Source organism: Mustela lutreola, chromosome 2 (genome assembly GCF_030435805.1).
Source record: "Mustela lutreola isolate mMusLut2 chromosome 2, mMusLut2.pri, whole genome shotgun sequence".
NCBI classification, from domain to species: domain Eukaryota; kingdom Metazoa; phylum Chordata; class Mammalia; order Carnivora; family Mustelidae; genus Mustela; species Mustela lutreola.
In genome coordinates, this window is record NC_081291.1 from 96,330,026 (window position 1) to 96,352,199 (window position 22,174).

Here is a 22,174-nt window from a genome sequence, read left to right on the forward strand (position 1 = left end):
AAGTATCCCCTCTGTACAGGCCATTACAGCTGGCACCCAGCCCAGGTAGGCAGAAACTGCAGGTCCAGTTGGCTTCATTTGTGCAGGTCGACGGAGAAGTGAAAATGCCTCCAGCCCGCCTCCTGCATGGCTCCTTTAAAGGCTTTGGGTTCCTAAAACCATCAGAAGGACCCTCCAGGATTTCCTTAGGCAAGCCAGAGCCCTGCTCTCTCTGTCTGGGCACATTCTTTACCCATTGCCCCACCTTCCCATTTCTGCATCTGCTGTTACCTGTCCTTCAAGACCTGTGCATGTCTACCTTCTCCAGGCAGCCTTCCCAGCTCCCCTTCACTCTCCTCAAGACCTCCACCATTGGTGTAGGGTTTTTCTCTGTAAACAGCCCACTCTGATCTGCCCTGCTCAGCTGAGTTCCCATGGCGATGTCCTGGGGTTGTTCAGGGAGATCCACTTCTGGGAGAAGCAGACTGCCCGCTAAGAGTGGACAGGGGAATCTCAGCACAGGGGGCCAGGGCCACCTCCCTTCCATGGAGCTTTGTGCCTGGAGTTCCAAAGTCAGTCACCCATGGTGCCCACCACGAATCATGGGAAGGTGTTGGAGAGTCAGTCACAGGGATGACTCCAAATACCAGGCTCCACGCAAGGCTTCAAGGCCGGTGGGAAGAGCTGTGCAGAGCTGTGCCCGTGCACTACAGGAACCGCTGTGCCTCCCCACCTGCCACCACCTCACCCGTCCCATAGTGCTCAGCAGCTGCCCACAGGGACAGGGTGGGGAGCTCTTCTGCCTTTCTCACAGAGCGGGAGCAGACTGTGGAGAGGAAGGGGAGGTTTGGGGGAGCAGAGAGCCTTGCTAAGGGCTCTGAGCCCCTCTTCCTGACTGGGAGTGAGTGCCTGGCCCAGCTCATGGTCGCCCCTCCAGGCAGACAGGCCTCCTGAGCCAGCTGCTGAGCTGCACCTGCCTTCAAGAAAAAAGGCACCGGGTTCTTAAGCAGGGGATGAATATTCATTGGCATGAACCTTTGCAAACTCATTTGGGGAAAAAAATTAGATCAGGAGAAGTAATCAGATTATTAAAAAGAAAGCAAGGACAGAAGGCAGTGGTGGAGAGAAGAATCACATTTAAAATGCAAGGAGAGATTTCCTTCCTGCAGAGTAGCTATGACCCTCTGCGCCATGCATCGGGAATAGTTAAGCTCTCCTGCATTTCTGCTGCATAAAAATGTTGTATTTTGAGGCTTCACTGGATGGGGGAGGGTCAGAGGCAACACGTGCCCTCCACATACAAAAATTATAAAATAATGTTTGGAGGTTTTCATTTTATCTTCCTCAGATATCGGGGAAAAATCATGAGAGCTAAAGAGGCTCCGGTGAGTGCTGAGTGACAGGTTAAAGGGCCCCAATAAAGATTAGATGGTCCACTATCTCCTGAGGAAATTGCATAAAAGTGGTTATTCCCTCTTGCTTCTATTAATTTCCTTTTCCTGGCTGCTTGGAAATGCTTCATAACCCGATGCTGCAGATGGGGACGAGAGGCGCTTTCCATTATCCCAATCACTGCACTGTTTATGAGACACTTAATCTGTTTCTTTATAAAGTAATAGTACCGTAGTGATGGATTTAGTGTCACTGGAAGCCTCCGTGCAGGGACAGGGGGGAGGGGCTCCTCCAGAGCATTGTAAGCACCAGGCCATTTGTTACATGGTTGAGGCTCTGAGAAGTTGGGTGGGCATTTCAAGGTGACCTTCGGGTATCAGCTATAGGTCTCCTGTACCTGTCCCCTGTCACTTGAAAGGGGAGAGAAAGGCTGTGTGTTTTGCCTGGGGAATGGCAAATAAGCACAGGTTTAGGGACCCGGAACTCGGGTCCTGTCTCTTCCTCTCTGCCAGAGTCGGGGGAGGGGAAAGAGGCCTGTGTGAGGCCATTTGTCGCTTGTCTGAACTGCGATCACTTGCAATGGAGGGAAGCAAACCCCCTTTTCTTAAGGAAGCAAAGCGATGTGGGCTGTACTGAGGACAGATCCCAAACCCCACCACCACCACCCTCCGCTCACAGGTGTCTCGCTGACCAAGGGCTTGTGCCAATTCACAGCACGTGCGGCTCTTCTCTTCCCACCCGCCTCCTGGAATAGTAATGAGACCCTTCCGGCTGAGATCCTGACATCCGGGCTGGGCTGGACACTCTCTGACCTCATTTCCCTTCCTGCCTCTCCTGTTCTGCCACCTCTTCCCTTTTTGCTTTGTCTTTGCCTCTCCTGAGACTGGCCTCCTAGTTGCCACAAGAAAGTGCTGCTTATGGTCCTCATCTCGTAATGACGGGTCCTTGTCATGAGGCACATCCCGCCTGACCGGCCCCACCCTCCCCAGCCTGTGTACACACAAGTATCACACAGATCGTGCCATGCCGGAGTCAGCCTTCATTTCCATTGTCTGCCTCCCCCACCTGGAAGGGTGCTTCCCAACGCCTGCCCACCCCCCCACCACCTCCTACCCTCTGGCCTCCCAGCAAGGTGCCCAGCTGTGGGCAGGTCTTCTGAAAACATCTGTTGAATGAGGGGCTCATTCATATCTACAGTGAGAGTACTGACCACACTTTTTTTTTTTATCAAGAGATCTAAAAACCCTGAGTTTTGCTTTAATGATATTAAAACTAAAAACGGTCTCATTTACCTTGCAGTGACTTGCAAGTGTGAGGATGTGCTTTGTTACTCCATCACAGTATTCTTATTTTTGTGAAACTGTAGAGCCGTTAGGCAGCTATGTTGCTGGAGGCTGTCGGAGTGCCTGCCATTCTTCACTGTATCACTCCTAGCGGCGTTCCGTACTCCTGTGACTTATCCAGGCTAGGACCATTTGCTTCTGCTTCCCTTGACCTAAACACTCTTTGTTAGAATCTCCCCGGGAGCTCCATGTATCACTTCTAATTAAAGCTGCATTTTCTCAAGGGGCAGCATAATTTTCTTATTTATTTTTCTGTGTTAAATTTCTAGTAAAATAACAATGTTGTTAACTTCTATTTCTTATTAGTGGTGTCTGATACAAGATGAGTTAAAAAGGCTTTGTGGGCTAGCCTGGCACTCTAACCATTATTTAAAGCATTAATTCTATGAGAACATATAGCTCAAGTGTGCTTACAAGTGATAATCTGAAAGTTTAATAACTGAACCTAGAAATGTTGCTTCTTTATAAATTAGGGGATGCCTAGACATAGGTTTTTATTAAAATGTTAACTTACGGCATCTGATTATTAAGGAGATTCATTCATTCTACAATTACATGTAAAATATATTTTATGGATATAATTATTCTCCATTATACAAAACAGAAATAATCTGTTCAGAAATACATTCTTCACCTGGTTCCAAGATTGATTTGCCTGCTTTGGGACTCTAAGCTTATATTCTGATCCTGCATTCTCACAGTTCCAGCCAAGAAAATGTGTTTTTCAGTAGGGAGTGGGTAAGCAGATATAGAGAGAGATTAGCATTATTTATCATTTAATGCTAGGTACACTTTCATATTTGACTTTATTAAATTCTCATGACCTGTGGGAGTTGGGAGAAGTGTGTATTTCTTTTTTATAGATCCATTTTACAGGTCAGCAGGTTGAAGTTCTGAGGTATTACATACTTTCTCATGGTCACCCAACTAGGAACCAGCAGAGCCAGGAATGGGACCCAGGACTGATCACTGCCCAGTGTTTACTCTCCTGGAATCACAATCCTTCCTGGGACCTCTCTCCCTAATCTTTAACCTTCTTGCCCTAAAGTTCAGCTTGGACCTGCTCTCCTTCATTTCTTCTCCTTGTGGACTCTGCAGCATCTAGAGACTTCAGGGCACCCAGTTCTGACCTTCCCCCATCAGAAATCTCAGAAGAAGTCACTTCCTAAATCCGCTGCTACTTGTGAATATCAGGATGATTGTTTATGCTGTTAACTTATTAAATGTAAACCAAGTAGGCTTTTAAATGCTTGAAAAGAAAGTGAAAACACCTTGTTCCTCTCGGGCTGGTACATTAAGGAAATTACAGTGTAACAGAGGACCCAGTGAATGCATTTGATTCACCACTCTCTCCTCCCCCACTCTCCAGGGAAAAGGCTTCTGCAGTGTTCGGGCAGCACGGGCCTGAGTTTTCTCTGTATTTTTAAGCTCCAGAACTGAATGGCCCAGAAACACTGGGTGATTTATAAGGGAAAGGGTCAAATGCTTCTTACGGGAGACAAGGAAGAGATGTGGGAAGAAGAAAGGGAAGAAGAGAAAGAAAGAGGGAGAGTCTTTCCTCAGTGGGCTTGGAAAGACAGATCAGTAAGCCATGTTCTAGGCTACCTTGGGTTTGCCATTCAGGGACACTGCTGACATTTTATTTGTTGAGTCTTTAGCAAAAATGTAACTTTTTATTTCTGCTGAGAAGTTCCTTGTGAATGTGCTGAGGTGGGTCAGCAAGTGGTCCATTTTTATGTAGGTTGCAAGCAGAAATTTTTAAGAACCTTCTTGGATCATCTAGACAACATTTATGCTAGTGTCTTCTATGGAACTTGAATCTCAGGGGACGCTCTACAAAATAGGGCATCTTGGTGAGAAAACAGCATTCTATATTCCATTTTTTGGAAGTTCAGAGAAATTCTGTAATAAAAAATGAGATTAACTTTTTCAATACATATTTTCAAAATATTTGGCCACAGAACACTTTTTTAAGTGACAGGTGTTAACAACCGAAAGAACACAGACTCAGAATACTCCTGGGCTATGCCATCCCAGAGCATTCTATTCCAGAAATTACCTTACATCAGAGATGAGCTCCTGCCCCAGGGCATTTCCAGAGTAACTGATACCCTGTACTTTACTTCTAGTGAGCAAAGGGCTGAGAAAACTTTTCTAGCATAGGAAATAGTCCTTCTTTGTCTCAGTAGAAAAGCTGTGGGTATTTTTCAAATAGTTGGTACATATATCATCACTATCATTTCCCCCACTGTGTGATTCTGGGCAACTCTTTTAACCTCTCGGTATCCCGATTTCCTCATTAACAAAATAGATATAATAATAGCTACCCCATAGAGTAATACATGCAAGGCACTTAACAAGAATGTTTAACAGATGGTGGCCACTGGTATTATTAAAGAGTATTCGGTACTTTCCAGAGGGAACAATATATTTGATAAGATGAGCTTTGTGTAAGTAGAAGCCATTATAGTAGTACTTCTGTTATAGCAACAGTCACACTGTTATAATTGTATGACTACACTAGATCAAGAGCTCCTTGAAGGCAGGCTCTCTTCTCTAAATTCCCTGGGTCAGATTCTCAAAAGACTCACAATAAATGTTTATTGAATGAATTAATGAGAAAGCCAAATAAATTAACCATGCAGTCAGTTTTACTCTGTCTCCAAGGAGGATGAGTGTGAGCAGGTTTCCCAGGGACAAGAAGAGCCCAGATCTGTGAGGATGAGGAAGGGCCCCAGGGAAGTAGAACAGACAGGAACAGTCTTTTGAGGAATCTGCAGTGAGGAGCCCAGATGTCTGGAGTAGAAGGTCTCTGTAGATGAAGCATGGTGAAAGCTCAAAGGATGGCCTGGAGCCAAACATTTTGGGGCATAGCTCCTCATAGACTGACCACACAGAGGACTAAGAAAACGTGCTTCATGTCCAAGGGTACCTCTAGTGGGCTTTGGGCTGTCCAAGGCATTCCCAACCTTCTCCACTGCCATATACATGGTAGACGACACCAAGTGCATGACACATTCACTGGAGTACTGCCTGCAAAGCCTTTTTTTTTTTTTTTTTTTTTTTTGCCACACCCCACAAAGCATTTAAAAATGCAATTAAGGGAAAATGATGTTGTTAAGCCAGTGACCTTGAAATCACTTTAATTTCTTTTTACAGAATCACTCATGAATTTCAGTTCTTTACCATCATTCATAACAAGTGGCTTGTTAACACAGTTTACAGTGACCCTCATGTGTGTTGCAACATGACATTTAAGAACCATGCATACCATTCATTTATAAACCAGGAACCCTTCCCATTCGAGGATATTAGGAAAGATTTTTTTTTTTTTCAATGAGTGGTTCAGGATAAGGCCCTGGCAGTTAACCAGGTGGAAGAAGGAAGGAATAACCATTTATAAAGCACTTATGTCCCAGACACTGAGCTACACATTAGATTCATTTTTTCAATTAAATCTCTCGACACACCTGAAAGGGAAGAATCATTATTCATATTGTTCAAGTGAGAGAGAACATTGGTACCATGGAAGGTATTCCACTAAGGATGTTTAAAGAATTGGAAGTATTAAATATGGGTTTCCTCAATCAGAAATGCTCACTTTGTGTTAGGAGGTATATCTCAATATCTTTTTCAAGGGGGACAGAATCTTTCAATTTCCCTATCGAAGGAATTGATTTTGATTGCCATTCTTCCATTAATTCTCAGATGGTCTCTTTGTGTTCCAGCCTGCCCCGCCGGGATGTTCAAGGCCAGCCAGGAAGCTGAGGGGTGCTCCCACTGCCCCTCCAACAGCAGATCCCCTTCAGAAGCGTCTCCAATCTGTACCTGTCGGACCGGCTATTACCGTGCGGATTTTGACCCCCCAGAAGTGGCATGCACTAGTAAGTGTCTAGAAAGGACTCTGGGCTGTGAAGTTTGGTTCCCTGACAGTGCAAGTGGTAGGCAGGGGGGACTAAAACACCAGATTGCAGCACAAAGCAGAAATGCTGATTGTGGTGCTGAAGCGGACAGCTCCAAGACAGGGCATACAGAGCCCCTATGCTTAATAGCACAAAGTCAAGATTATTATGTTCTTTCTTACCTCTTCCTCTCAAATGGGAGAGTGTTCACGGGGCACCTAGGTGGCTCAGTTGGTTGGGTGTCTACCTTTGGCTCAGGTCGTGATCCCAGAGTGCTGGGATCGAGCCCCGCATTGGGCAGAACCTGCTTCCTGCTCTGCCTCTGCTGCTGCTCTCCCTGCTTGTACTCTCTAGCTCACTCTGTCAAATAAATAAATAAATAAAATCTTTTAAAAAAATGGGAGAGTGTTCCTCCCACTGAAGCAAGACACCTTCTGTCCACCAGATGTTAAAAATGACAGCCTCAAGAGTTCTTGAGTGCAAAATCAAGATCCACTAGGCTGTTGCAACAATTCCTAGCCACCTCCTCCAAGAAGCCCGCTTGGTCTTGACAGCTGATAATATTCTCTATCTTCACTGAACTTCCTGTATCTCAGTGTCCAGGCTCTTCTCAGAGTCTAATAATTTTGTTAATTGCCCAGGTATTTTGTAATAATTCCAGTGCCCTTCCTGTGCCCAGTAGAGTGCAGCACCTTTGCCCCTGCCAAATGATAAGACCAGAGCTCTGGCCACAGCAGTCATCTCTGAGGCAGATTTTAGAATCTGGAGCTCATGCTTCAGCTTCACCTCTCTCCCATTCTCTGTTGTGAAGGGAAGGCAGTCATTTTACCAAAGGTGAATGGGGGCAACTCCATTTCCTGGGTGGGGTTTAGGGAGGGGAGAGGGGAGAATTTTGTCTCATCTTCTCTCTCACAATCATGGAGGGATAAAAAGAACTGACTCTGACTTCACAGTGCTTTAGAGAACTTGTTCCCACTCTCTTAAGTGTTGTAGTCCTAAAACAGGGATTTTCTTTTTTTAAGTATTCTCATCATATTTAGAAGTCAGTGTTCCAGGTCAGCCTCTAGTTTTGCTACAACTTCCTTCTGCATTAGATGCTGTTGCCTGACTCCCTAGACTTCCCTTTACGTCTTTGAACCAAATTCTTTCCTCCCACCCCCAGTATAGAAGGGCACAAAGGGAATGTTTCAAAAACACTTGTAGTTTGATGGACAGAAAAAAATGACTCAGCTCTGAAAAGAAGAACTTAATTCTGGCCTTGTAGAGTATGTAACTTTTGCTGGGGAAAGAAGAGGAATGAAAGTATCTTCTAGATCAAGGTTCTGAGATCGATCAATGCTTATAGATTTGAACTGAAGAAAAGCTCATCCTCTTGTAAATGGATTTTCCCCAGACCTCCCTCTCTGGTGCTTGATATGAGCAGAAATTATTCCATTTCTGCTGACTGGAGTCCCTGTCTTTCTGTGGTGGTATCATCCCCACTGATTTCTGGGGTTCCTCTGTGGGTCTCGGTGAGCATGTGAAGCATGGTTTAATGCTCTTCCTTCAAAATTGAATCACTGCTGGCTGGATGTTCATACTGGAGACTGGTCTCCATGAGTTCCAAAGTGTACTCCCAGGGTCTCAAATCTCCCTTCCTAAAACCATTCCCATTTGCTTCTGACATGAACTCTGCCTTGCTGTCCGAGTTGTCTCTGTAGATTAACTCAGGCAAATAAAAGTCTGGGCCCCCAGCTTCCCACTTTGGCAGACACACCCAGTAAATCCATCCAGCTCCCGCCTAAGGTCACCTACATGGATGGTAGGCTGATGACCAAATGCTCAGAATGCTGATGTGAGCTGTCTTCGTAGATATACAGCTCCTCTCCCATCTACCTCTCAAGTCTTGTCTTCCAGCTTCCTGACCTGAAGCACTTGAACCAAAGGACCAATTCCTGGAATAAATAGCAATGTCCCAAAGCTTTCAGTCTGCACATTGCAGACCCTCATTCTGCTTTGCCTACCTGTATCCTGAGTTCATTTCATGAAGATCACACTTTACAGGCTTTTTCTCTCCCATCTCTGGTCCAGCTAGCTGTGGGGTAAGCACCTCTTCCTCATCCCCCATGGCCCCACTAAAATCTCTCCACCTCGTCCAGAGTGGGGATGAGCGCTAGACTTGCCTGTATGCATCCCTACACCCTTCCCATGCTTCTCTATTTCTTATGCACCCAGATGTGGGACGCTAGGGCCAGACCAGAAATTGCCAAGTTCAAGCCACACTTGTCTGTGTGGTCAGTCCCCAGAGAAACTCATGGATGCATTTTCTAGCCCCTGGTCCTGGCCTGCAGGAGCAAGCCCTTAATGAAGGACCCAGAGGCCAGGCTGGGCTATAACACAACAGTAGGCAAAACAAGTGTAAATAAACCCATTATTTTATTGAGGCTCATTATATATTTGATTTATTGTGTGCCAGGGAAGTACTGTATGAAAAAGTCAATTTGTTGGCTTTTATAATCTCATTAGGGTTTCCTTTTAAAGCATTCTAATTGGAGGTGCCATCTGTTCTCTTAAAAAGGCATCGCACATCACCACAGTAAATAATTTTTCAGATACAGGAAGCATATCTGGAGCTCTTGAGGCCAGGCATGACCTTGCACTATAGCCTTGGGGGCACCAACAGGTTTCTCAGGTAGAGCAAGGCAGCCAGGCATGGGCCCGACCCGCCCTGGGAGGCTGTGGTTGGGGAGGGGAGGACACAGGTGATTGTTAACTTTGCAAGTGAGGCTTCCCATCCATCCAGCCAGCCAGAAAGCCACTGTGGCCTAGCAGGGCACAGGGAAGACCCAGGTAAGGGGGAGCTTCGTCCTTCAGTGGGCTTGTGTAATGTCTAGGTGGGTGGTGGAGAAGTCCCAGAGCTCAGGCTTTGAAGTCTGGAAGGCTTCAGGCTTGGCCCATTGCCATCATCTTTAACGGGGATTATATCATCAGTCATACTCATTCCCTGACAATATTGAAGATTTTATAAGGAATCTCGTGATTTAAAATGTGTTCTTTTACAAAGCTAAAATACCTATAGTGCAATAAAATTAGTATTTTTTAATGAATCCTGTTAGTCTCCTGGGATCAGCCCATATACATTCATAGTAGTTCTATAGTGTTCATTTATTCTCAATTAATCTAAACATCGAGAGTGCCTGATGGCTTGTGTACCCTTGAGTGGGCATTTCTTCATTTTCTTCTTATTGTCCTGGGAGAACCTAGGGCACCCTTGACCTCTGAGAGTCCCTGGCAGCAGGCCTGTGGGTCCAGCGTTGTCTTTGACGATCTTCATGGATTCAGCAGGGATTCGGTTGTACCCTAGAGTAGTGTCCCAGGGACCAGTATGAGCTCTGAGTAAAGTCAGAGGAGGGAGCCTGATGGGCCCTGTGCTTCAGTTTGGTAGCGGTCCTGATCCCGCTCTAGGGACACACACCTCCCTTCTTCCTTCTCCATCGTCCTCACACCTCTGCTAGGATTAAGCAAAATAGTTTTATAGAGTCTTTGGCCCGATGCCTAGTTCATAGTAAACTCTCAATGTATGTTAGCACTTGCTTTAGTTACATCCCTGGAAAGTGTGAAGATTACAGCAGATACAGAAGCTTCTAGCATGCGAGGATGTTGGAGCTCTAAAAATAAAAAAGTGACATTCTCCCAGTCCAGGTGGACCCCTGCTCTGGGCATTCCATAGTGTGGCCCTAGACCACACAGTCACCTTGGACTGATGGAAACAAAGAGGGGGTAGTCACTGGGACCAGATGCACTGTGGAACGAGGAAGGAGGTACAGCCTGAGCATTCCAGACTCCAGCTGCTCCCCAGGGGCCAGGAAGCCAGGCAGGAGTGGTGGCCAGCAAGACTGGCTTTCAGTCCTTGGGGAGCAGGAGCTTGTTCCCCTCCTCAGGATCAGACATGCTTCTTTTCACAGGAGGGTATGACAGCATGGGGCATATGTGACAGGGTCAGTGGAGAAAGGGAACTGCCAGGAGCACGGGCGGTGAGGGGGGCAGTGGTGGAGAAGGGCATAGCCGTGTGAAGCCAAGCACCAAAATGCACAACTTCAGTTTTAAATAATTTCTATTTTACTGGGGGACGAAATGGAAAGGAGGAATTTATGAGGCAGGTGAAAATAGATAATTATCCCTTATAAAATTGCTGTCTGTGAAAAACTATGCAGAAGGAGTGGTGTAAAAATAATTTCTTTGTTACATTTCTGACCACAAAACCCTTTTTCTGTCACCCACATGGAAGAAACTTTGATGGATCACAGAGACAAGCTAGTGCTTGTCTTGTTTCTTTATTTCTTCTTCACATGCAGTGGATCTCCCACTGCAGTTTTCATCATAGAAATGTGATGAGGAAGGGGCTTGAGAGATTATTGTCTTGTCCTCTGGAACTTTCTGCCATCCCCTCATGTGAGCCCTCTGGGGTACCCCGGGGACCCCCTGACCCCCCTGCTGACTCACACAGAGAAGCTGGGAGGCTGAGTGGTAAAGCAGGGGCTCTGGGTATGAATCCTGGCATTGTGCCCTGCCAGCACAGCCGGTGTGAGCAGGACGGAACTTCCATCAGGAGCTTGTGAGAATTACATGACAGATGTCAGTGAAGCCCAGGGGTGAAGGCTCAGGTCTGCCTGCCTCTGAGGCCATGAACTCACATGTGAGAGCTAAAATTTGGTAGCTCTTAGGAGGTTGTTGCCAATAGCCATGGCAATGGTGGTGATTTGCTTTCACTCTAGAATTGACCACCCCCAGAGACGGACAGGAATCCATTCTTCCTTCCCCAATCTCTGCACACTCCACTTTCCCTCTCCTACCGCTCCTGCTTCATTTTTGCACATACTCCCCTCTTTCATCCCAACTGTCCCGGGCAGAAGGTTGGTCCCTGCGACAATGCAGGGGTAATGCCTTCTGGATGGACTGCGTCAGGGGTGTGGTGCTGCCCAGACCCTGATCTTCCCCAGCAGGCTGGGTGGATTGGAGGAGGACACCAGGCCCTGGAGGGTGGGAAGGGCTTTGGGATGGCAGGAAAACAAGGAAGTCCTCTGCAGCCAGGCCTCATGGCCTTCGGGGCATTGTGAAAAGTCTGTAAGGACAGAGGCTTATAAACCTTCTCCCACCAGTCTTGAGTCCTCCTGGGCCATGCTCCCCAAGATCGTCTGTGATGGTTTTTGTTTCTGTTTTTTTTTTTTTTTTTTCCCTGCAGCGGTGTTTAAATACAGTCCTTGGGCAAGCAGCCTCAACATCACCTGGGAACTGGTTGGGGATATGAATTCTCAGCCCCTCCCTAGACCTGCCAAATGAGAAACTCAGCAAGTGGGGGAGGGGAGGTGGTGATCTTAGTTTTAACAAGCCTTCTAGGTGATTCTGAAACATGCTGAATTTTGAGAACATTGCTTTAGTTAGGTTGAGTTCCTCTGCCCTCTGCTTTATGGCTCCTGGGGGAGAAGGGCCATCAGGTGAATTTCTGCAGACAGGAACCACAGTGCCTGCCCCTCCCCTTAGCGCCCATGTATCAGGCTGGAGAGAGACAGAGACTGCAATACTTGCATGTGGAAGAGCGGGGGTGGGCTGGGAGATGGGTGTGAGTGTGAGTGTGCATCCGTGGTTGTGTGCTTCCGGGGAGGGTCTCACTCATTCTCAGAACACCCCCAGCTGTCCCAGCTCGGTGTCTGCCTCCTTTTCACTTTGGGTGGTATAGAGACTCCAGGACACAGCATTAGCTGGGGCTGTGGGCAATGATGGGAAACAGAAGAGGGAGCATGGCCTGATTAGAGCAGGCTCAGAGAGGGCTGAGAGGGAAACTGAGGCAAAAGGAAAGTGAATGGTGGGGATCATTCACTTGAGCTCAGAGGGTTGCGCAGGGAAATGATATAAAGGGCTGATGGGCTCATTACTCAGCTGGGCTTCCACCCCAGCCAGCAAGAGCTCAGCCAAGAGGAAACCTTTGGGGGTGCCAAACTGCAAACCAACAGGTCAGGGAGACACCCCCTCCCCCAGGATCACAGACAGACCTCCTGAGACAGGGGTCCAGTTTTGTCAGCTGGGGACTGCTGGTTCGTCTGCCTACGTACTTCAGGGCCGATCTTCAAAAGTGTCTACCCCTGTAAATCTTGGAACTGCCATGTATTGAGGGAGGGTTGCTTTACTTCTTGCTGACCAGGACTGCCATGTATTGAGGGAGGGTTGCTTTACTTCTTGCTGACCAGGGCTTTAGGAAGCCATACCCCATGTTTCCCATTCTGGAGGTAAAGAGCTGCTTGATTTTACTCTGATGCATGATGCATGCTGCCCACGAAGAAAATACATCATTTATGTTTTCATAGGGGAGGCAGACTGTGTTTTCCTTGAAGAAAAATTCCAACAAGGGTCATAGCTGAACAAGAGTCGGAGGGCGCCCCGCCCTGCCAGCTGCCTGGATTTGGCTGGTTCGTCCACCTGGGTGCAGCTTGAGGGACGGTGACAGCCAGCTGAAAGCTATTTATAACTGTCGCTGCCATCTCCAGAAGGGTCAGCGCTGCCTGCGTAAACACACTTCTACACTTCTATCATCTCCAGTTTCCTTTCACAGTTGTTGACCCGAGTGGGTCTAACCCTCAGGAGACATTGGCGAGCTCAAAGTTTTAAGCTGACAGCCAGGGACACGCTCCATTTCTGTTGTGGGCTTTTCATCACGAGGACGTTTGGAGTCCCAAATTGTTAACATTCGGAGCCGCCTTCGAGGTCCTGCCACCCAAATCCGTCCTCAGTGTCGACCTCTCTCTCCAACAACCTGAATGTTGCGATGACAGACAGCTGGTAGATTTTGCAAGGCAGCTCAGCTCCATGACCAGGCAGCTGTCATCCCTCACTGGGGAGCCTTCTGGCCCCTGGGTTGGGGCCTGCCTTCCTCCCCTCCTCAGCGTGGGTCCACCACTGAGGACCGATGTTCCCTGGGCCAGCAGATGCAGTGTTTAAGGACAACTTCCTCATCCTTCCTGAATCACCTTCTCTAGACTAAACGCCTGTTAGGTTCTTTGTTCCCCATGACACATGAGGTCCCGAACTGTACCGGCCTAGCTGGCCTTTCCTGAGTCTCTCACATTGATCAAGAACATTCTTGAGATGTGGTGTGGTAGCCAGAAAGAACCATGCGACCCTCATCCGAGAGCGTGGTTTGGTGGAAATGTGATGGGTCTTCTCCTGTGCCTGGGATATTGTTGACTGTTTACTGGGGTGCAATCCTCATGCCCTAGTTCCCACCAGACACTGGGCCACCACATATCCAATGATCCCATTTGTTCCTTCAGGAAATACTCCTCATTTGGGTCTTTTTTTTTTCCTGCCCTGATGAATGTGACTTCAGAAATTTTGTCTTGTGGACCTATGCATAGGGCTCTTTCAAGTCTAGCTTATTTTGAATACCGATTTTTGTCATCTTTCAAATGAGAAGTGTTAGCATGATGGTTAGGAGTGTGGGCTCTAGAGTCTGTGCCTGGGTTCAAATCCTGCTTTGCTATTTGCCAGCTGCGTGATGTGGGGCAAGTGACACGGCATCTCTGTGTCTTCCTTTTCTCATTCATACAGTGGGTATGGGTGTCTGCCTTCCTGTGTTGTCAAGGCTATATTACATGTCATAATACTATTTAGGACATGGTCTGGCATACAGGAAGCACCCAGTGGAAAGAAACTATTTTATTTTATGACTATTACTAGAGTCACTTGCCCTACTTTGAGCTAAAACCCAAGCAGTAGCATTCCCATTTAGCGAACATTTCCTCCTTTGGTACACGAGGATTTGTTTACCTTTTTCAGTTATTGTTGCTGAAACCTAGTCCTACTCTCTATATACCCTTGTTCTCTGCAGACTCATAAACATTTGGAAAAAGAAACAATGTCATTTGGCCTGACTTACACTTAGAGACACATGCCGGTTCTTGTCCCTCTTGGCAGGAGGCCCATAAAGCACTGCTTTTACTGAGCAGTTTCAGAAAGAGGAGGGGATTGTGGTAAAATATATTCATTTAACCTGCTCTCTTCTCTTGTTTGAAAATGTGGAAGGAAACTGCCTGCATTGGGTTTCTAGGTCCCTGTGGTGGCATGGACGCTCCTTGGCGGTCTTGGGGCGATGGTTCCAATGCCAAATTTGCCAGTTCTGGCTCCAGATGGGGCTGGTCCGGGAGGCATGCTGGAATTTGATGGGAGCTGCAGTTCCTGGTTCCTAAATCTTCCCTGCAGACAATCAGAAATAAGGATCTCTGAATCCTTGGTCCTCTGCCCCCATCTTAACTCATCCCCAAGAAGCAAGGAAGATGCCTTGCTTTTGCATATTCTTGAATATTCTACACTGGTTAGTCCTATTCGGGTATAGGGCTCTCTCTCCATCTACTGGACGGGAAGCCCTGTGACATGCTGGTCTGATTGTTTGGATCCTCTCCAACACAGTAGGTGCCCCACATGGTCAAGTGGTAAGAGCCCGGCTGGTAGAAGCAGATCGACCAGGGTTGACTCTCGGTGCCACCCTTCCCTGGCAGTGTGCTCTTGGGGAGATTACCGAAACTCTCTGAACCTCCATTTCTTTTCCATCAAATGAAGATATTGTGTGTTATTGTCCCCACTGTGATAATGTATGGAAAATACCTAACTCAGTGTCAAACATGTGGTAAGTGCTCAGTAAAGGACTGTCCTTGTTTTGGTTGCTGTGAATAAGGGCAAGAGGGGAGCCTGGGTCACGTTGAAATTGAATAGACCAAAATAAGAAGAGACTAGAAGTGGGGGGGAGGTGGGCATTTTAGAGCAATACTGCTGGAGAGCCATTCTTGGTTGGCTGTATTGTGACAGCATCCCTCCCCGTCTCCACCCCCATCTTAATGTGATCACAAATCTTTGTATCATTTGTGCAGACCACCTTGGTCCCCAGATCCTCACGGGTGCTTTCCGGATGGTCTCCTGATTTCCTCCAGTTTCCTCCCTTCCATCTATGTAGATCAATATCAGACCCTGATCCACTTCTGACACCCGAGTCAGAGCCAAGCACAAGTTTCATAGTGGGTTCTGGATGTATCTCCTTACTAGACTTCTGGCCACTGTTGTCTTTATGGTCACCTTTCAAGGTCACCACTGTCAGCTCTGAATCCCATATCGCCCCACCCCACCCCCTTGCTACTGACCACTGACCCTGTCTGAGAGTCAGGTTCGGAATCAATCCTCAACTCCATAATGGGCAACGGGGGGTGTGGTCCCTTGCTCTACCCCATCTTTCATTCCTTGGCCCTCCAGTTGCTCTGTTAGAAACCTGCTATCAGCCAGTCCTTTCCCAAACCGGAACTGTGACCTTCTAAATTTGGCAAAGTGAATATGGCAAAGAAGCCTGAACCAGAGACCCACATATATCACCGTAGCTTCAGTTGTGTGTGACAAAGACCAGGACACCAGTTGTCTTGGCCTGTCATAAAAGATTTAGAAGGAAGCCAATTTCAACTTAGTGTGAAGGCATACAAATATTGTCCAGAGAACAAAAGCCCCCTGAGTAATTAGAGATCACCCCCTAACTGCAAGTTACAAACGAGAGGCTTGTGATGCCTGCTCCGAGGGCTTCTGAATTCTGTGGGAAGGTGGGCCAAGTGAACAAAATGGGTCTCATAGTCAGTTTGGGTATGCCCAGGCTCTCTGAATTATGTGTGGCATAGGACTGGGATTGCAGGCATTTTGTAGTGATTTATTTTGAAACTGTGTGTCTCATCTTCTGAGAAACTTACCACACAGTTGGCTGGAAAGTGCCCCATCAGAGCCAGACACCTGAGAACTATTATGAAATGGGATTGGCTATGGGCTTAAAGGCTGGACTCCCCAGAAACGATCACAGATGACTCTGCAGAGAAGGAGAAGGCTACAGTCTGAAGTCAGCCCGTGAAAGGACCAGGATTCCCCTGCAGCCTGTGCCAGAAGCCATGCCACTCGATCAAGGGTGCTCTGACTCTGAAGTCACATCAAGAAGAATGGCTTGTCTTTGAGGATAAGGGGCAGAGAGCCAAAGGCTAACTGGACACAAAGGTCCCTCTGTCCTCCCACCCCGTTCTGTAGAGGGAAGGTCAGGATCAGGGTGGTAGTGGAGTTCTGCCCTCTGAGACTTGCAAGAGACGCCCAAGACAGCCTTTTGAACAGTTCCTCTGAGTTACCTCTGAGCTCTGGTCACCTTGGAAATGGGGACAAAGGATGTTCAATTGTGCCGTCTGGAATGAGGCCTTCATGGCATCTGTGTAGTGAGATGTAGGCCGGCTGTGCTGGGCCAGACGTATGCAGAAGGTGGACAATTTGACAGGGGCAAGTGGGCTGTGGGCAGTGGGATGCTGTGGTCGCCGCCAAACCCTGACAGTGCTCAGTGAGCACAGATAGAGGGGCTGCTCAGTTTCCACAAAGAGCACACTGTCTGCTGGCCAGCAAAGGGGGAACCGTGTGTGAGGTGAGAATTTGCTCTCCTTGTGAGCAAAGGGCAGTGTCCATGCCCGTGCCCAGTGGAAAGATCTGTGCTGAGCTCCGATGAGGGTAGCCGTGCGCCTACCCGTAGCCCCTGCTCCGGGACTAAGACCTCTTCTGAGTGGACCTCAGGTGCTATGTGCTCCAGCGCTCCACGATGACTGATGAGATCGGGAATGTAAGTGCCTAATAAGAGGGACATAATAGCCAGTGTGAACTGAGGTCTCTCCACGTGGGAGGCCATGCTGAGTCCCTGACATGGGAGATCTCCTCAATTAGTCTCACAGAATGTAAGCTAAGTGCTACTGTTATCCCCCGTTTACAAGGGAGAGAACCTGAGCCCAAAAGGGTTTGCACGTAAGTGAGTGAGTGGCTGGGCCCAATTTTTGCCCAGGCCTCACCGCCTGGCTTCAGGGCTCTCTCCCCTCAGGGTGAGGCTGCTTCCCTCAGGAAGGAGGATCTCTGTCTCTGAGGTGGCATGGCCCCAAGATAATGACACCCCGCTTGAAACAGCACAGGATGGCATTTCCTTGGCTAAGACTCGTCACGTGATCTGCATGCTGGTGTCTGTCCTCTGTGAGGGTGGGGCAGAGAGAATTGGCGGGGGCAGGCACCAGTGCCCTCTGCTGTGTTAGAAGGGCCCCCTGGGTGAGTATTTGCGCTGACTCCATCGGTTCCCTAATAGAAACAACCCTACTGCACAAATGCTCAGACACGCTGGTGTTCGTGGAAGAAATTCACCCAGAAATAGAGTGGCTGTGTTGGTGGGCGCATACACTCAACCCATCTACACCTCTCGCGAGTGTTTCCATCTTGCTTCTCCACACACAGGCCAGCTTTTACTTTTGGCCAATTTGACTGATCTCCTAGTAATTTTGACTACTATTGCCCTAATTGTAAATCAGTGTGTATTTTTCATACATTTCTTGACCAGTTTATTTTGTCTTCTGAGAATTAACTGTTTATTACCCTTGTCCCTTTTCTACTAAAAAAAATGTGATTTCTAGGTGCCCATTAATTATATGTGACATCTGTCCACCCCCACACCCCCACCCAGGCCTCCGCTGATGTTTAACTCTATTTATGGGTATTTTTTGTTTTGTTTTGTTTTGTTTTGTTTGGTCATATTGATCTTTTTAATGTTTAAACTCAGATCTGACCATCTTTTTCTTTCTGATTTGGGGGATTTGTGTATTGACCTTTTGCTTGGGTTTTGTGTTTGTCCTTCCACTCTAAGGTATAAAAACAATCTCTTATATTTTCTTTCAATTCTTTATATAGTGTTTATGTTTAGCACCTTCCTCCATCTGGCATTTATTTTTGTCTGAGATGGGATACTAGTGTTCTTATATCTTATTAAAATAACATCCCATCAGCTCCACCTGAATTGTCCACATGTTAGTGAGATGCCTTTTTTATTATCTACTAAATGCCTATATATACTTATCTTTATTTTTTTCCCATTGAAAGAATGTTCTGTTCTGGCATCATTTCTAAACTGTTGTAAAGATGATAGCTTTATAAACATGTCAATAACTTATAAATCAAACCCCTACATATTATCCATTTGCCAAAAGTGTCTTGCCCATTCTCAAGCATTTTTTTCTTCAAGATGAACTTTGAAATCAGCTTGGCGCCTTTCATTAACAATCTTATTAAATTGAGACTGGGATTGCACTGAATGTATGGACTGCCCTGGGAAGGTCTGTCAGTTTTATGATTTTTATGATATGCCTCTCCATCTAGGAGCATGGTAACCAGGTCTATTTTTGTGCCCTTGAGTAAAGTCTTATAGTTGTCCTCATGCGGGTATTATTACACAGGCCTTGTGAGATTTAATCTTAGGTATTTTATGGGTTTTGTGGCTATTGCAAGTAGGTACTTTCCCTTCATTATATATTTTTAAATAGGTTATGATTATCATTAAGAGATGGCTCCTTAGTGGTGGGAGTAGTGAGTTCCCCATCACTGGAGGGATCAAACAGAGGCTGGCCAAGCACATAGGGACTGTAGAGGGCATTCACCACTAGGGACACACGGTGATCTACCAGGTTTCTCCCTGTTCTGAGAATAACTATGTCTATGAATTCTCAGAATGAGGACTTGATTTTGAATGACCTATAATTTTCTGGGAGGAATATCTACTTTCCCAGTTTCCTTTCTTGTTCCCTTAACCTTGGATTGTTGTCTATAGAACCCGGATCTTTCCTGTATACGTGGAGAGGGACAGCACAAGTTTCTTTAGGAACTGAAAGGGACAATGGCTGGAAGGTCCTTCAGTATATTCCCAAGGAAAATTGAATGAATAATCCATGCTTCTAGGGGTGCATTTCGACCAGCCTTCAGTTAGTGGGGCTGTTGTAGAGGTGCCCACCTCCCCTGGAGACTTTGAACTCCTCAGGGCAGGTATCTGTGAATTTATGAACAGCATAATCTTATATACAGGGCATAGCACATTGTGGTCTCCTTAAATGTGTCAGATTGACCAGTCACACGTCAATGAAAGATTAGGCTCAGAGAATGTAAGTGACCTGCCTAAGGTCACACTGTGGCAAAGCTGGCCCTCAGCCCTGATCTTCTCTATGTGCTACTTTCACGACTCCACAAGGCCTCTGAGCCTCATTTCAGGGCTAGGAAAGAGGTCTGGAAGTCCGTGTCTTTAGGATGACATGACCTGTAGCTTTCATTGCCTTGAAGCGTTCCCAAGGAATCTGTAGGAGGGAGTCATGTCAAAGCTTCCCTCTCTCTGGCCTCACCTCTGACCATGAATAGAAGCTTAGTCTTGTGTCCCTCCCCCCACATAGGCAGTGGTGGGGGACAATCCTACTCAAATGAGCTGTCTCTCTAGGTCCAGGGAGCTCAGCTATCTTCCCTGAGGGCTTCTGCAGCCTTGTAGCAACTAGATACTTGGGCTCCAGCTTAGACCAGCTAGAGGCCCTGTCTTGTTTCCCAGAAAGTGAAATCCACCCCCTCTCTCTCAGACAATTAGCTCCGTTGAAGCAGGAGAAACAAGGAGTACTTTCTACCAACATTGGTGTTTGGTGAAATGTATAACACTGGGTTCTCTGATGCTCCCGAAATCCCTCTCAGCAGGGTCCCTCCTTGTTTTGACTAATCATTCCTTCTTATTAGTAACTGTTATGATTAGGAGAATTGCCTGAGTACAGGCCCAGTGTTTCCAAGACCCTAATGAGCAACACGTGCAGACTTGCTCAGCGCAATGCTGGAACTGCCGTGGCTCTGTGTCTCCAGGGAAGCCCCCGAAATGCTTCGGGAACAAGAGCTTCCTGGCACCCTGAGAGACCCATCCCCCATCCCAGCACCCGCCTTCATGGGCATCCGTCCTACACCTTATGCCCTCAGGTGCCCTCGCCCGGGGTAAAAGAGTTGCTAAGGATGAGCTTTGGACTGGCCGGGCCTGTCTTCAAGTCTTGGTTCCACCACTCACCAGCCACATGACTTGGGCAAGCTCCTTAATATCTCCAAGCAGCAGTTTCCTCAGGTGTAAAATGGGGGTAATAGTTTCTACCACATCAAATGTTGGGAAGATGGGATTTTATCAAAGAACATACCCAAATACCTAAGATCATACTTTGCCTACAGGGTCTGTTATTAAAACAAAACTCAGAATTCCATACAGAGCACCACCAAATGGAAACCAAATCTCTGCTCTTTCAGAGGCCTTTGCAGAAATCTGCTCTAGGAAACCAGCCGCCATTAATCACTCACTTAGGGGTACGCTGCGAGTGACTTCCACCAATCAGTGTCTTGTTCTGATGTCTATGCAGATGGCACAGGTGTCTGTCCACAGGAAGCCTATGTCCCTGGGTTCATTTGAAACTGTTTCCAAAGGTGGCATAAAATTGTCTCTGAGAATATCAGGATCCAGAGGTGTTTGGAAAAGAGAAGCAATGATTTCCCCAGGTTTCATCAACCTCCCCTCCTTACCCCAGCAGGACAGCCTACATTTTGAGGGAACAACCAAGGTGCCTGCCCCACCCCTCAGCTTTCTAGCCCTGCTGCCTCAGGCCTCCAGCATGACTCTTTGGAAGGAACACCTCAGAACTTTACACACTACTATCTTCATAGTAAGCAAATGGTGTTCAAAATGGCTGGAACTCTCACCCACAAACTATAGACAGTCCTTGGTCTGCCTTTCTGTAAGGATCCCAAGCCTCTCTTAGCTGTTACTATTGAATAGAGGAATATGCCCCTCTCCAAGGTTCTGAACCAGCATGAAGCACCCCATTACAACCTTCTCCTCTAGGACAGTGCTCATTCTCTCCCAGGAATTCTACACCTTGTGCAAGAACAATGGAAGAGGAATTGGTCTCAGGAGGGAAAGAGAGAGAGAGAGCTGAACTTTGCCTGGGAAGTATCATAGTCACACATGGCGCTTAAAGAATAGAGGGGTTTTTTGTGTGTTTGTTTGGTATTGTTTTCCAACAACAAGTTACCAAAGAAAGAACCACAACTGATCATGAAACTGACTTCATGTTTATTCAATAATTCTACCATTTTTCTGCAAAATTTCTCTCGTTTGGCTTACGTTACCTTCCAACTCATCCTGCATTCAGCCCTGTGTGCTATATTAAGGGCAAAGGTATAACAACCAGCCTGACCTAGTTTTCTGCACATTTTGCCTCCATACAAGACCTCATCATACATCTACAGCCCCATTTCCAGCTCCGTCTCTGTCCTTGACTCCTGTCTATCTTTCTATAAAATCTCAAAGGATTTCACCCTTTCTCCAGGAAGCCTCCCAATTATTCAGACATGGTTCCTTATGTAACTATGTCATGGTGAGCAGTAAGTAAAGAATTGTCCCAATAGTACTGCCATTTTTGATAACCAGTCTGGGACTACCTGGGCTCTCACACCATACCTTTTACACCATCCTTTTCCCAATGTCATTTTCCAATCTCCTTCTTTTTGCTTCTTAACCCTTAGCCCACATAAAGTATCCAATCAGTTTCCCAAACTATCATCTTGACTCTTCTCAGTCACAAGAACATTTCTCTACATTCTTTTGACTTACAAAATTTAAGAGTCTTGAGTATCAACTCTCCTTCTTGGTTCCTTCCCAGA

General features: G+C 46.9%; 1 protein-coding gene across 2 annotated transcripts in view; it reads left to right on the forward strand.

The window, feature by feature from the left end:
* The window catches only part of EPHB1 (EPH receptor B1), a 419,068-nt gene that overhangs the window by 278,423 nt on the left and 118,471 nt on the right, over positions 1-22,174 (forward strand). For both annotated transcript variants that reach the window (XM_059162673.1, XM_059162675.1), the window contains exon 4: positions 6,443-6,598. In XM_059162673.1, coding sequence (XP_059018656.1) covers positions 6,443-6,598 — 156 coding nt within the window. The remainder of the gene's footprint in view (positions 1-6,442; positions 6,599-22,174) is intronic.